Below are 17,008 nucleotides of genomic sequence, written 5' to 3'. Positions count from 1 at the left end.
TAAAAATCAGGGCCACAGTTAAAAGTAATAACTGTTCGTGTTATAATGAGAGCCACAGTTAAAAGTAATAACTGTTTGTGTAATAATCAGGGCCACAGTTAAAGGTAATAACTGTTCGTGTTATAATGAGAGCCACAGTTAAAAGTAATAACTGTTTGTGTAATAATCAGGGCCACAGTTAAAAAGTAATAACTGTTTGTGTAATAATAATACATTTAAAATTCTTGAAAAGTTACTACCATTTAAATGTGATCATTACAAAAGATCAAACAGTATGAATATTAAAAACGAATGATTTATTAAAACCTCATCATTTTGCTGCAACAGAAACAAAAATAGTCTAAGTCTGCTGAACAAGCACAGATTTTTGAAGTCAATGTACAGGAAATGTTATTAGTAATGTGCTCCAAGATCACTTCAGCTGAACTTCTCTTCAAGGTTCAATTTCTCCCAGGAAAATTTGTTTATCGCTTGAACATGAGAGTACTAGAAAGATCAAACCAATGATGTAATTACATCTAACAAAAATTTATACTGTATCAAATATTTGAGGTTCAATAAATGTTAATGTACAAATTAAAAACGCAATAAATTTCTTTGAATTTCACTATTGGCAATGGATTTTATAAGATGTGAAAATCAAGTTGGGAAATGTTTCTATTAAAAAAAAAACTTTGTTAAAAATCACATAGAATTGAAAGATCTTCATAGTCACAATTCCCCAAAATCCTGTTGTAATTTGTTAAAAAAAAAGCCTTAATATAAATTCTGTAAAATAAACAATTATCCTTCAATACAACATTAACTGCTGATAATTAAGCATTAATAATAATGAATTAACAGTGGAAATCAGTATTAAAAAACTATTTTTGATGAGAGTTGTAAGTGGCCACAGAATCAATGTACTTGCTTTAAACATGCTGTAAGGGATTATTAAAGACACTTCAATTAAAAAAAAAGTACATAAAAAATATTAACTTTTTTTTAAATGTCTAATCTAAAATAGTAGCAAGCTAATGTTTTCTCAAAGTCCAACTAACCTATAGGTTCCTCGGGATGAAATACAACTTCATTTACAGATCCATTATGACCAGGCAACTTGTACAGAATTCTTCGAGATGTAGTGTCCCAAATATACACAAACCTATCAGAAGATCCAGAAGATACCTTACTGCCATCTGGTGCCCAACTACAGCGTAGCAAGTTCTTTTCAAAATTGTGCTGATGACCCTGGAAGATTTTCAAGCACCTTTCTTGGGGAGCAAACGGACGGATGTCCCAGATTCTTACTAACAAAAACAAAAAAAAAACTTCAATTAAGCCCAAATAATTGCTAATTAATTCTGATTCTTAATACGTTAAATATATTGAATTCATTGCTGCATGGAAAGTTCTTTCGTTCATTATCTTATCTAAGTTGCAAATCAAAACGTACTGCTGTAATACAGATCATAAGAATTTATATCTAGACCAATAACTCGTTTACCATTGAGAATTGTTTAACACAAAACTCTTTAGTAGCCAGACATTAATTTGTTTTCACAAATTCCACCCCACTGTTTTTATTACTTTTATTCCAACAATGGAAAACAAATATAAGTAGATACTAACTGTGACATTAATGAATTTACTATGAAACCGTTAATGTATCATGAAACATATACATGTAAATATTAACAGTGGTACTAGTGACCGATACTAGATCTGATATCATCTAATGTACTATTGGTGATTAATTTGGGTAAAAAGAAGTTATGTTTGTAGCTTTTAATATTACTATTACCATTAAACTGTAGTGGAGTAAATAAAAAGTGTAACAGATTGATACTGAATCAAAAGACCTTGTTTTGTCCTTTTATTAAAGAACAGTATGTACGAAACAAACACACGTATGTGATTTAACAGGACGACAGTGATGTAATTAAAACAATATTGGGTGCTTGTGATGAAAATATTTCATAAATAGTATATTAGTGAAGTGAATGAACGTGTTTCTTAAAAAGAGAATTAAACATCAGTTGGGATCAGCTGAAGGTATTCCTACTTACAAGAATTGTCCATAGCATTAGAAAGCACGTAAGACCCATCTGGACTTAGAGATAGCCCTGTGACTGTATCAGTGTGACCTGGCATTTTGTAAAGAACTCCATTTTTCCTCAGATCCCAAACCTAAAAATGCACAAAATACTGTACTTTAATACCACCTATGCAGAAAAAATTGAGAACAAATAAGACCATTATGTACTAAATAAAAATCATGATATGAACGTATAAGATCATGATTTGAACGTATAAGATCATGATTTGAACGTATGAGACCATGATATGAAGGTATGAGACCAGGATATGAAGGTATGAGACCATGATATGAAGGTATGAGACCATGATATGAAGGTTCATATCATGGTCTTATAGGTATAAGACCATGATATGAACGTATAAGACCATGATATGAAGGTATAAGGCCATGATATGAACGTATAAGGCCATGATATGAACGTATAAGGCCATGATATGAACGTATAAGACCATGATATGAACGTATAAGACCATGATATGAAGGTATAAGGCCATGATATGAAGGTATAAGGCCATGATATGTACGTATAAGGCCATGATATGTACGTATAAGGCCATGATATGAACGTATAAGGCCATGATATGAACGTATAAGGCCATGATATGAACGTATAAGACCATGATATGAACGTATAAGACCATGATATGAACGTATAAGGCCATGATATGAACGTATAAGACCATGATATGAACGTATAAGGCCATGATATGAACGTATAAGACCATGATATGAACGTATAAGGCCATGATATGAACGTATAAGACTATTCATTTTCTCATAAGTAAACTATTCAAGGAAACCAGCCATATGTTGGTTGTATTTATTAACAAAACTGCTCTGAAACCAGCCATATCTTGGTTGTATTTATTAACAAAACTGCTCTGAAACCAGCCATATCTTGGTTGTATTTATTAACAAAACTGCTCAGAAACCAGCCATATCTTGATTGTATTTATTAACAAAACTGCTCTGAAACCAGCCATGTCTTGATTGTATTTGTTAACAAAACCAAACATGTCCTGACTGTATCTGTAAACAAAACTGCCCTGAAACCAAACATGTCCTGACTGTATCTGTAAACAAAATTGCCCTAAAACCACCTACATCTTGGTTGTATCTGTTAACAAAACTGCCCTGAAACCAAAAACATGTCCTGACTATATCTGTAAACAAAATTGCCCTAAAACCAACCATGTTCTGACTGTTTCTGTTAACAAAACTGCCCTGAAACCAAAAACATGTTCTTACTGTATCTGTTAACAAAACTTCCCTAAAATTAACCATGTTCAGGTTGTATCTGTTAATGCAACTGCTCTGAAACCAGTCGTGTTTTGATTGTATCTGTAAACAAAACTGCAATGTAACCATGCATGTTCTACTTGTGTTTCATAATAAGACTTTTCTGAAACCAGCCATGGCCTATTCTATAGTTCCCGATAAAACTTTCCAGAAGTCATCCATAAACTATTCTATAGTTCATTATAAAATTGTCCAGAAATCAGCCATAAACAATTTTATCGTTTATTATAAAACTGCCCTGAAGCCAGCCATAAACAATTTTATCGTTCATTATAAAACTGCCCTGAAGCCAGCCATAAACAATTTTATCGTTCATTATAAAACTGTCATAAAGTCAGACATGGCCTGTTCTCAAGTTCATTATAAAACTGTCATGAAGTCAGACATGGACCTGTTCTCAAGTTCATTATAAACTGTCATAAAGTCAGACATGGCCTGTTCTCAAGTTCATTATAAATCTGTCATAAAGTCAGACATGGCCTGTTCTCAAGTTCATTATAAAACTGTCATAAAGTCAGACATGGCCTGTTCTGTAACTCGTAATAAAACTGTTTTGATAAACGTTTTACTGGACAATTCATGAGCTGTTTGTAACTCCTGATAATATTTTGCTGATACTTGTCATGACCCATTTGATATAAATAGATGTCTGACTGTGAAACAAATTGCTCTAACAATGAACAATGAAACTAGAACAGAGATACATTGTGACTGTATCGTTTTCCTTTCTCTATTTATTGTTCTAAAAAAATACTTGAAAAGAGAATGCTTCTCAGAATCTGAAGTCCTAGAATGACTGGCATAAAACTTCACACATGACATTACAAGAAAGTCGAACTATTAACCCAGTAATCTAGTGACTGTTGGCCTGTATGAGATATCTGTCACAAGTTAAGCATTTCTGGACATACAATACATATCAGATATATTTTCACATTGGATTCTATGATTCTAACAGCACAAAGTGTAAGAAAAAAAACAGCTTTAGTAAGCATAAACAGATATTAACACAGTACATTTGTACTGAGTGAAAGCAGTACTGAAAAGTTTATAATAAATTAGGATGACTGCTCGTTGATTCTACAATTCAATTACTTTAAAAGTTAAGATTTAATGAATTGATAATACAGGTTTTCAAGTAATCATATGGACATTTACCACAATTCTTCAAAGGTCTCCCACACATCTTCTTATACAGTGTACATTTATTTGAAAACAAAAAGCCTGAAAGAACAAATTCCAGTTATTTTTGTGTTCAGGTCAAGTTAATTTAATATCAGTCATCCCTGAGTTCCCCCCCAAAAAAATAATATTCCAAAACCTTATTTCAATAAACACCCTAACATACTTGTCCTGATTTCTTTCGAGTATGTACATACAAAAGATTCAATTTTCACGGTGTTTTATGACAAGTTTTTTCCAAAACTGACATTCATCAAGTTTATCCTACATGAAAAAAACTAATTTAATTCCCCCTTTCTTTTTCAGATCAATTTACTACAGTGTTGTAAGTGGTGAAAGGTGTTTTTCAATCTAAGTTTATATGTTTTTTTTATCCAAACTACAATCTTCTACATCCATCATAATGAATAAAACTGATTTACTAAACTTATGGCAGGAAATAAAAGATGGAAGAGTATTACTCCGAAAATATCATCAGGTCTCATTATTAATATTTCAAATTATGTAAACTCAGTCAAATCAAATTTCATAATTATAACAGTCTCTCAAAGGTAAACTATAGCATGGATATTTGTTAATAATAATGTGTAATATAGAGAATAAAACTATCAAACATTAAGTTTATAAGGCCAAGCAGTTACAGCCAAATTAGAAAAAGCAGCAAATATTCTGTTACTTCAATAATTACAAATATTAAATAAACTTTTGTTATCTAACTCAAAATAGTTAAAATAAAAGTTATGTGTTTTGATAATTTGAAAAAAATTGATATTATTTTAAATTTTGTGAATTTTTTTTGTCACTGAACTTGATGATAATGAGGCCAGCTTAAGCCTAATTATCCAAGTAAACCCACTGTTGTATTACGAGTATGTATAGTTGAATGTTCATTTTCTTTAGACGTTTTAATACAGTAAGGAAGGTTTCTTCATTAGGTAAGCTGTCCAGAAATACATAGACCACACGCTCACCTTCACAAGGTTATCAATACCGCTTGTAATGATCTGTTCCGCCGTGTCGTTGAAGGTGATTGCAGTGACTTGATACGTTTCTTGGAATGTATGAACTGCTCCCCTCTTTCTGTAATCCCAAACCTAAAACAATAAATTCATAAATCACATCACCGAGAGAAAATACTTGCATGTATCTAATTTATGCTGTTTACCATAACATCTTAAAACTAAAAAAAAACTTTAAAGAAAACTATCTACACAGTTTTTTCTTTAAATCCAATAGTTTGATTAATACAATTTCCTGTTAATTATTCACAAATCTACTTTAAATGATTTGGAAAAGAATCTGACCATTACAGTTCTATTTCTCAGTCATTTTAATAGAGGAGCTCCGACTATGAGTCAAGGTATCTTCTTGAATCAAGAAAAACATTTGGATTTATATCTTTGGGCAAAATGTGATTTTAAGTGTAGTTTTGCATCAAAGTGGCTTTGTCGTAAGTGGAGATTACATTCATATTATTCTGATATAAATATTTTTTCTACTTCCGTACATCTCCCTGTTTTCAATGTGAACTTATAATCAGCTCCTTAGATGTGAACTAATACAGGTTCTGTTAAATGTGGAAGTAAGTGTATATTTTAATTCATAAACAATTAAGCCTAGGGACAATTAAAGATAAAATTACATTTTTGAACTGTTCACATCAAACAGCTTTACTGTAGAAGAAAGAGAAAAACTAGAATACAAAAACGTTTTTTTCTAAAGTCTGAGTAAGTAGGTATTTTAATTTAGAAATAGCATTTGATCTCTGATCGTTTAAAATGGTATTTGATCTCTGATCATTTAAAATAGTATTTGATCTCTGATCATTTAAAATAGTATTTGATCTCTGATCATTTAAAATAGTATTTGATCTCTGATCATTTAAAATAGTATTTGACCTCTGATCATTTAAAATAGTATTTGATCTCTGATCATTTAAAATGGTATTTGACCTCTGATCATTTAAAATAGTATTTGATCTCTGATCGTTTAAAAATACATTAAAAAAAATGCCTAAGGATTCAAGTTGAACAAAAACATTAACTTACAGAGAAATACAGTTGTGTTTATCCAACAAGATGGTACAAGTATTTTGGTACTTGGTCATAATAAGCTGTAGAAGATCAACAAACAGACAGACTCCTATACTAGATTCACAACTATTTTCACTTTGCCTGAACAGTGACAGTCTTAACTAATTAGCAATCCAACTCAACAGACTAAAGATCTGATAAAAATCATGATGAACCTGTCCAAATAGAGATTATTTGAGAACTGATCCTCTATAAATTCCATCACTTTTTTGGAATGAAACAAACACGAGTTCACTGTTCTCATACTTACATGTCCAACTAAACAAGACTGAAAAATGCAAAAGTAAAAAATGTGTTGAAGTAACAATGGCACTACTGCTATTAATAAGCATAAGTACAAGGCTGAGAGCATAACGAAAATAACAAATTACTAAAAATTAAACATCTGACACCCCTCAAGAATCAGCTGTGATATAATTTACAACTGACTGCATGTGAAACATGTCAATGGACCCAGATGCTGAGATAGACAATAGATCAAAAGTGAACATGAAGAAAAGCTTGGAAGTACATAAAATATTAGTTCAGGCTATTTTGCATATGATACAACTGTAAAGTAAATTATGACATGAGATGCGATAATGCATTAATAATCACTGGTTTACTGCTACTTCTAAACACTTACCTTAATAGTACAGTCGTCACTACCACTGCATACAAGCTGAGGTCCTCGTCTAGCAACATGACAACAGTTGACATAGGAGGTGTGGCCTCGAAATTTCTTCATCCTAATACCCACCTCACAGTCCCACATACTAACTGTTTTATCTGTTGAAGCTGTGAATATGTTCCTGACAAAAACCATCATCAGAGATTAAAAGTTCAAGTGTTATTAAATATCATACTTTATTATCACAGAACCTGTAAGCAGTAAGTATTAGTGACACAGAACCTGTAAGCAGTAAGTATTAATGACACAGAACCTGTAAGCAATAAGTATTAATGACACAGAACCTGTAAGCAGTAAGTATTAATGACAAACAAAGCAGTGAAATAATACCCAAAAATATTGTTCTTTAAACACATCTCTAACAAACTTAGGATACTGTATGTAAAATCCTTTAATAATTAAAAAACAGAAATTTGGCAACAACAAATTTTAATTAGCAACACAAGTCAAACATACATTAAAGTGTATAATACTTTTTACTCTGACTTTCATGTTACTTTATACCAATTCCAATCAGAAGTTTCCAGATTCTACACCAAACCACAATATTTATTGACATTATTTTTTAAACATTAAGTACCAAGAATAAAGTTTCAAATTAAAGCCAATTTGTGAAAAACACAAATTCTTGTTTTATTTAGAAATGACAATAACTTGTGTAACATCACAGTAATCAACACCTATGAAATTAAATATCAGAAGGTGCTATTTAATATTTAAGGTATATTATGTCAATAGCAACCATCAGTATACCATACAGGCATACAAACCTAACTGTCTGCTTTATCGAGTGCCCATATATAGAGAAGGAGACTAAAGACACTGCCCTTATTCAGGAATATCGAGGTGCCCGTTATTGCAAGATTTATTTTGGTTACGAATAGTAGAAAAAAGAGAGAGACTGAAAAGGTCTGCCCTTAACGGCACAGTGGCCGTTAATCGAAGTTCTACTGTATTGGAATTTTTCATAGATTCTTTACACATTCTTTTTCATTTCTATAACAAAACATCAAGTATGCCTTGTTAGGTTTAGAGGGTACTGTAACAATGGCACAATATTCTGGTGACACAGCCCATTCTTCATTAAATAATTTATAATATTCAGACAATGAAAATCAATAAGATAACTTAGAATTCATTAAAACAAAGTATACAGGATGTGACAAAAGTTACTATATACTTGGTACTATACGGTTGGTATTCTATGGTAGGTACTGAAGAAAATGTTATGAAGACAATTCAAACCAATTCAATTAATATTTGTTTCAAAGTAACAGAAATTAAACTATGTTCTAAATGAAAAAACTGTATAGAGTATTTGCCCGAATATAATGCACACACACCCAATTTTGAAAGGTTAAATTGAAGAAAATTTGATTTTTTACACATCAGTTGTACAACTATCGATGTATTAAACATTTTTTGGAAATCTTTCATTGAAAGTTTTTTTACGTGTAAATTATACACAATTTCTTGGAAAGTTTAAATACACTAAGCTAATCATTCATCTTCACATACATCTTCATCATTTATACACAATTTCTTGGAAAGTTTAAACGTGGTAATACGCTAAGCTAATCATTCATCTTCACGTACATCTTCATCATTGTTAGAATTGTCGCTACCATCACATTAATCGAATTTACTTCCTTGAACCTTTGCTTCCTCTTCTTCTGATTCCCACAGCATGTCATCATCCATCTCATCAACTGCATTGGATATGCAACATTTTCTGAAGTCTTTAATGATTTTTGGTGGTGACTTTTAGTCAAATACCTAACAAAATTGAACCCGTGCAAATACGATAAGCACTTGATTTTTCAGGAGGTATTGTGTGCATTATATTTGGGCAAATACAGTAGTCACCTTTGCCCCAACCTTTATTTAAAAGATATAAATTGCTTTTGACCTACATTATTGTTAGGTTTGAAAACTTTAATGAAACAAGATTATTATTAGCAAAAACACAGTCAACTAGCCTGACCTTTTCTTCCAAAAAAACAAGTGTGTTACAACAAAATCTTATAAAGTTTGTGGTATAAAAAATGGTAAAAAAACTAAATCAAATTATACAATTTTTTAAATTAGATACTGCTTAATAGGTTTGTCCTACATTTCATGCAATTTGGATTAGTATTTGATTTGTAAGAAGGAAGAAAATCAAGGGACATTAGTGATCTAAAAGGGTTAACATAGCTTGTACGTGTCCAATGAATATTGTTCTACACAAGTTCTTGTATTAAATCTAGTGCTATTTATGGATACCTTTATCCTTTTTTTTTGTTTTCAGTGCAAGGATGGGGGTTAAAGTGCACATGTCATGCCCTTTTCCAGAGTGCCATTAAACACTGCATTATGTATTTGATATCAGAATCATCAACTATTCTACCCTACACTGATTTAACAACAGTTCATAGTAGAGGAGAGTGAATATTAAATGCTAAAAAAACAAAAACTGCATATGTGCATTTTTGAGGTTCTATTGGTTGTGAAAGTGCAATACGAAGACTTTACAGTGGATAAAAGTAATTCTATTCTACCCACGAACATTACTTTGCTCTGTGATTTGTCAAAATCTAAGATATTCCAAGCACAAATACTTTTGTAACACAACTGATTTTCCTTATACAAAAGACTTGTACATTTTAATAACGAGCTTATCACATCTTGTGTAGATACACGAAGTTCATTCAGGATTACAATCAATATTCCTTCTCAAATATGGGGGTCAGTTCAATAGATCAACTCTACTCACAATTAGTTAAGTGAAAGGCATTTGGAAAAATAACTAAGAACAAAATAGGTATCTCATGGTGCAGTAACACAATTTATAATTGTTTGTATAAAACAAACATAGTTGTCACAATCAAAGTACAAGTAGGAAAGGTTTCCTTACACCTATACAAAAACTTACATTCCATCTGTTGAAAAATGAAGGTCAAGAAGTGCTCCAGTGTGGCCAGACATTACAGCAAAGTTCTCGCAATCTCCGTAGGTGTTCCAAAGAACTTAAGATAAATAACACTGACTGAAAACTATCAAATTAGCACCACTGTAATATCATCATGCCTTAGATATATATTCATGGAAATACTACAATACTCACAGCTTTAAGAAATGTTAAAAATATTATTGGAAACTACAGTCAAAATACTCAAAAATATAAGGCTAAAAACAATATGTAACAACAGTTATAAGGATAAAAAACTACATGTAACAACAGTTATAAGGCTAAAAACTATATGTAACAACAGTTATAAGGCTAAAAACTCTAACAAGAGAAACAATAGCAGCCAAATATAAGTTCTAAAATTATGACAATGAAGTTACAATAGTTTTAAACTCAAAATTATAGCTGTCTTGTATCAGGAGACCACGAAGAATCATAAATCTCAAAATATAGTCTGTTATCTTAAATATAACAAACTAAGTGGTAAATGTTGTTCCTTAGTATACTAAACTTATATATTACTGTAAACTCTTAACTACTTACACTTAGAATGCATTCTTAAAACTTTTCTCCGAGTATAATTTCCAGTCAAATTCAAAGTTATTCATAACAATTCATTACACAGGAGATATCTTGTAAACCTGACAAACAAAGACAGATTCTTTATAGTGAAAAACAAATTGTCTTTTAGCTGGTCTGTCTACTAATATTTAGTGCCCTACTCTTGCAGCTTTATAAGGTGCTTAAAATACCACCAAAAGATTTGATTTGTGTTTAAATTTTGAAGTGGAATGGCTGCTTAAAAGTTCAGGAGGATTTAGGTTTTTAAGAGATAATATGACAGTTTTTAGGGCGATCCAGAAATATTCAATGAGTTATACATGTAGTATACTCGTAAACAATTTCATAATTTACACATCATAAAATTTAATTTTCAGCACTGGCTTCAATCTATCTTTTATATTTCTAAAATTTAAGAAGTTAGTTTTCCTACAGTAAATGTTTTGAACCATTTAGTGGCTGGAATGCTTTGTGGTATGAAGTTCCTGAATAATGTTTGATGTTTTTCTGACAAACTCCAATTTCACACTAAGAATTCAATACAGTTTCTGAAGCAAACATCACAAAGTAGCTCAAGATGTTAACATAAGAAACTGACCATTTATAGCATATGTGGTCCTTGAAACAATCAGAAAGATAGTGTCTAAATAAGTTTGTAATGTTACAAGTTAGACAAAAAAGGAAAAATCCAAGAACAAAACTTTGACAGTAGCATCGTGAAAAGGGCAGGAACACTGCTGAGAAATATATTGTTTATTTGAGGCATTATTGAAAATGTTCTGATGTTCTCTTGGAATTTCATACATTCTTTAGGATCACTGACCATTAAGTGGGTAAGATTCACGTGCTGGAGAAAATGGCAGACGTTGAAAGATTTCTTAACTGTTCAGTCTCCTCAGTACGATTCTATACATGGCCGTTAAGACCAACCTTTTACTCAATTTCCTTTTTGATAACTCAAAGGAATTTCAATATAACAAACAAGTGCACTTTTAAAACAGTAAAGCCAAAAGTGAACAACTATAATATGATAATGGTTGGAGATGACTTGAATGGGTAATGAAGACAAACTTTAATATAAGTTTAACATAACAGCAAATGTACAACGTTTTCGACAAAGTTTAACCTGATGATGACAAAACCTTGTCAAAACATAGTACATTTGCTGTTATGTTAAACTTATATTAAAGTTTGTCTTCATTACCCATTCAAGCCGTCTCCAACCATTATTAGTCTCAAAGTTGGTTCCTCGTCATCGAACTATAATATGAGCTTCCTGAAAAGGAGAAAAAAGTAACAAACCCACAGTTACACAGTGTCTGGCCTGGCATGCTACTGAAAGAACTATAATTAAAAGTATATGTATTTTCAAATATGATTTTTCCATTAATAACATGTACTGAAAGTTTTGTATTACACATGTATAAACAAGTGCTTATATTTACAACTGACATTTTGAAGGCTAGCTTTACTCCATACAATATTGAAGGCTAGCTTTACTCCATACATGTTCTCAATATTATAAGTACATATGCTGGTGATGTGTATGTACATTGTTACTTGGAGAAACAAAAAACATTATATATATTGAATAAAATCATAAATTTGGGTTTTAAAGGTTTTTACTTTTTATTCTCGACCACTAATCATCCAACATCAGGGAAAGATAAAGACTTAGATTAGTTACATGAAGTTTACATAAAGGGCTGGTTGGATAAAAACTATGGTAATTAGACTCAAAGAAATTCTTAAATACAAACAACATAATGTTTTTCAATTCTGAAAAAATGAATAATACTGTCCAATCAAAAGTATATACAATAACAACTTAAGTTTTAATAATTACACAATTAAACTTACAGATCTGTCGATCAAATCCTGCCGATGCCAAGAAAGTACCATCTGGTGAGAACTTACAGGAAAATATTTCTCCTTGATGTCCAGCCAACAACATAATAGGAGCATCTAAGCTGGATGTTCGAGGAGGACCCTGTAAAAAAAGTAGTTTTTTTTAAATATTGGTTATCTATAAATAAAATTAAATAGTAAAGAGAACCAAATAACACATAATGAACTCTCATGAATATACAAACATAACATGAATGCTTATCAACATACAAATATAACACACTGAACCAAAAACTCCCATGAACCATAAACTTCAGCCAACATGTAAGGATAATCTCCCCTGAAACAAAAACTCTTGCCTACATGTAAGGATAAACTTCCTGAATGACAAACTCCTGCTACAAGTGGAGCAGGTTGATTAGTGGAATTTGATAATCAATAACTTGTTAATGAATTACATTCAACTAATTGATTATTCTCATGAGAGTTGGAATACTCAAAAACAGTTATAACTGGTAACATTAATTTCCATTACTCAATTATTTATGTAAATTGTGACACTAATTGATTAAGCTGAACAATCTTGAATAAATATAAAATAATAATGATAAATCATAATGGCAATATTTCCGTTACTTGAATATTTGGAATGTAATCAAAAACTGTAATAATTGGAAACGTTAATTTAAATTAGTTGAATATTTTTATGAGCTTAACTAATTCAACAGTAAATTTCATTACTGACTATATTAGCTGACACAAACTAATGTAATTAATGCTCATAGATGATCAAATAATTGAGTCAATCACCCACCTCTAGTACAAGTAAGGGTAAAAAACCCTGAACATGAATTGCTGTCTACATGTAAAGATAAAAAACATGAACATGAATTACTGTCTACATGTAAGGATAAAAAACCCTGAACATGAATTACTGCCTACATGTAAGGATAAAGAACCCTGAACATGAATTACTACCTATATGTAAGGATAAAAAGCCCTGGACATGAATTACTGTCTACATGTAAGGATAAAAAACCTGAACATGAATTACTGTCTACATGTAAGGATAAAAAACCTGAACATGAATTACTGCCTACATATACTGCCCTGAATTGGAAACACCTGTCTATATATACTGCCCTGAATTGGAAACTCCTGCCTACATATATTGCCTTCAATTGGAAACTTTTGCCTGCATATACTGCCCTGAATTGAAAACTTCTGTCTGCGTATACTGAGCTTCCAGTTCAGGGACTGTCTAAATGTACTACCCTGAATTAGAAACTCTTGCCTACATATACTGTCCTTAATTGGAAAACTCCTGTCTGAATAATGCGATGGTCCTCTCCTAGTGTGCCAACGGCTCTCCTCATTCAGCCACTAGATCATCTACAATAGCACTGACTAGCTCAACTTAAAAACTGTTTAAACTCTTAAGAAAATTACAAAAACTATTCATGTACACTGAACAAGTGACATTTACATGCTCAGTGGTGAAGACAATCATGTTATTGAACATAGATTATGTATGTAAGTTAACCTATTTGAAACATTAATATCAGGCACCAGTAGACTGTATCCTAAATCGTAAGTCCAAAATAAATGTGGTAAAAACTAAAACCTACTAAATCCTTCCTTAATTCAGCAGTGTTTATATCCTACAGCTCATCATATGGGAGTATCACATGTTTATAATAATTTACATGTCTCTGCATCACAAACCAATCAACAACAAACACCCTCTACATTCAGTGTCATAGTTTAGGCTTAGACAAGATAACTGCACAAAATGTAAAAAGTAAAAACTTGTAAGTTACTATTAATATAAGTAATGCTTGTGTAATAGTGTATAATGATATGACAATATTCGTTTCATGTAATGGTAACGTACCAACAGATGCCTATATTTGAAAAAAGAAATAAAGCTAGCTTAGTTTCTTACAATGTATACGGATAGAAATACCTGAATCAAAAACTATTGTTTACGTGCATAAATACAAAAATCCCCAATCCTAACACTCCTGCTCGCATGTGTGGAAAAAAATTTCTGAACTGGAAACTCCTATCTATATGTAAGGATAAAATGCCCTCAATCACGTGGTGTCCAAAAAGGAGTTTAATGTTATAGCAATAATGTCTTACGCTAGAAAAAACATACACGAACAAAAACCTGATAGTATCATCATGAAAGTGGCAGGCACAAAACTGATACTTTAACCAAGAATCTCCTGCTTACGTGAAAACATAAAACACCATAAATCAGACTTCTACTAAAATGTATAAATCAAAACCCCTGAACTAGGAACACCTGAATACTTCACTATAGTTCAGAATAGCCACACACCATTTACCATTTGCAAAGTTAATATTTTCACACACTGAGAATGTATTTCCAATACATTCTTACCTCCTCTCACAAAAAGCTTTCCTAAATTAGTACTGTCCTCTATCGGTGCAAATTTTCAATGTTCCCCACTAGCCTTCCACCTCCCACTTCTGCATATCCACATGTAAATGATCATGCAGCAGCTCTCCACCAATAGGAGCATGACACAATCCCTATTGTAACTAGCACCCTCTCCACATGCACACTCGTTAATCACTTCCGATTGGTAAGAAAACCTATACCACAAATCATTGTATATACATTTTCAGTTCAGGAAAATTTTAACTTTCGATACAATATCTTACCTCTTCTCACAAAATAGCTAGGATCTCACATTGAACTGGTGGAGTGTTGGTGAAAAAATGATCCCCATTTAGAAAGCACCCAAAGAGAGAACATAAGGTGTGGAACCAAAAGAGAAAAACATCACACTCCAGCAGGAAACCGCACCACATGTGATCTAATTATACTCTTCACTCTTTTATGACAGTGTTGCAAACATAAAAGGTGGAAAAACATATTAACTATTAATGGTACCCCTGGGTGTTGAGTAGCTAGGGTGCAACAGACTGTAGTGATAGTTCAACCTCATCCAACACCTGGCAGTATATGGAATTGTACATCAGTTTCGCATTAGGCAGAGGATCACTATCTCTTCACCAAAAAATGGGAATTGGTAGGGAAGATGAGCTTCCGTGCCAGAAATCGTCTCCACTTGCTCGTATTTCCAACCCAACAATTCCTGAACCGACATCCAGTGGATGGTAGTAAGGTGGAAAGCCCTGGTTTAATTTTACATAATTATAATAATACATAGACTTAAAATAAGACCTAAATCTTGAGCACTTTCGAATAGTTGACTGTTCTTCTTCATTATTCTTATTCTAACTATAAACTCACCTCATTAAATCCTGTATCCTAATCGCTTCCCTTAACAAGAACTTAATCATTCACTACAGATAATTGTGAAATATATTCATATTTCTGTAATAATAGTAGAATATAAGTATCTTGTGAAATTTTGAAATGATAAACATATGAATAGGGAGTGTAGTATGTCCCTACATTTATTCCTGTAGAAATTCCCTCTCGTTCTTCAAGGAAAGAATCACGGTCGCCATGTAATGATGTATATAGAAAACAGGAAATGTATAAAAACAGTAAAATATATTAGTTATTACTATAGACTATAACATCGACCAGCATGTTATTCTAGGTTAAGGCCATGATTTCTTCGTTACATAATGTACTAATAATGATGGTAGTACTTGTACTACAAGTAGTGTCTAGTACTACTAGATAGTAGTCTTAGTCTTACCGATTGAACTACCGATTTGCGACTAGTATCAGAAATCGCAACAACATCATTTCTCATTCGTTTAACTGGAACTAATGCTCCTTCCTCGGCTTTTCGCTTTTCGGTAAAAGACATAATTTATTCAAAATTTAATATAAACTCAAATGTCAAAAAGAAAGTTTTATTTACTTAGGCCTAACCCTCACAATTCACGGTAACTTCCAGTCTATGTGTTACTGACAGCGTCCTCTATTTATTGATCAAAATATTGGTTTTGATCATTTTAAAAAGTATATGCATAAAACACTATAAACCTATTTATTTGATATAAATTGGTATATTATAGGAAGTAAAAGTACAGCGTAATTTTCTAAACTCATAATGAACATTCGATTATAAATTTATTTAAGTAAAATGCACAGTCGTTTTATAAATGTTGTTTGAGGTTATATTTGGTATATGGTATTTTCAGATACACTGATTTTACCTCAGAATCAATTTAAAAAGGGTCTGCAAAAGCAGGAGATCTGACGAATACTATTGTTGCGTCGATGAGGTCACGTGACTAGTGTCACGCCACGTTTCTAGAACTATCTTGTTCCTTCGTGAATGCCCTAGCATTTACTAGATATATGTTTG

At 31.9% G+C, this 17,008-nt stretch overlaps 1 protein-coding gene across 1 annotated transcript; it reads right to left on the bottom strand.

The window, feature by feature from the left end:
- Window positions 1–275: 275 nt before the first annotated feature.
- Window positions 276–16,614, bottom strand: LOC106474734 (U5 small nuclear ribonucleoprotein 40 kDa protein-like). Its single transcript, XM_013935427.2, has 8 exons — window positions 16,391–16,614; window positions 12,696–12,825; window positions 10,239–10,332; window positions 7,280–7,445; window positions 5,533–5,655; window positions 2,049–2,169; window positions 1,041–1,289; window positions 276–486 (listed from the first exon to the last, which is right to left on the bottom strand). Exons 1-8 carry the CDS (start codon window positions 16,502–16,504, stop codon window positions 434–436), a joined length of 1,050 nt encoding a protein of 349 aa, XP_013790881.1. The 5' UTR covers window positions 16,505–16,614; the 3' UTR covers window positions 276–433.
- Window positions 16,615–17,008: the final 394 nt, after the last annotated feature.

Source organism: Limulus polyphemus, unplaced genomic scaffold, assembly GCF_000517525.1.
Source record: "Limulus polyphemus unplaced genomic scaffold, Limulus_polyphemus-2.1.2 Scaffold7620, whole genome shotgun sequence".
Lineage (NCBI taxonomy): Eukaryota > Metazoa > Arthropoda > Merostomata > Xiphosura > Limulidae > Limulus > Limulus polyphemus.
The sequence above is the reverse complement of the archived record's forward strand: the minus strand, read 5'-3'. Positions and strand labels throughout refer to the sequence as shown.

Coding starts and splice junctions, on each gene's coding strand:
- LOC106474734 (XM_013935427.2), bottom strand. CDS start 16,504: ATGTCTTTTACCGAAAAGCGAAAAGCCGAGGAAGGAGCATTAGTTCCA. Junction 10,333..12,695: donor AGGATTTGATCGACAGATCT/GTAAGTTTAATT, acceptor ATTTATCTTAAG/TTCTTTGGAACACCTACGGA. Junction 7,446..10,238: donor CATTTTTCAACAGATGGAAT/GTAAGTTTTTGT, acceptor GGTTTTTGTCAG/GAACATATTCACAGCTTCAA.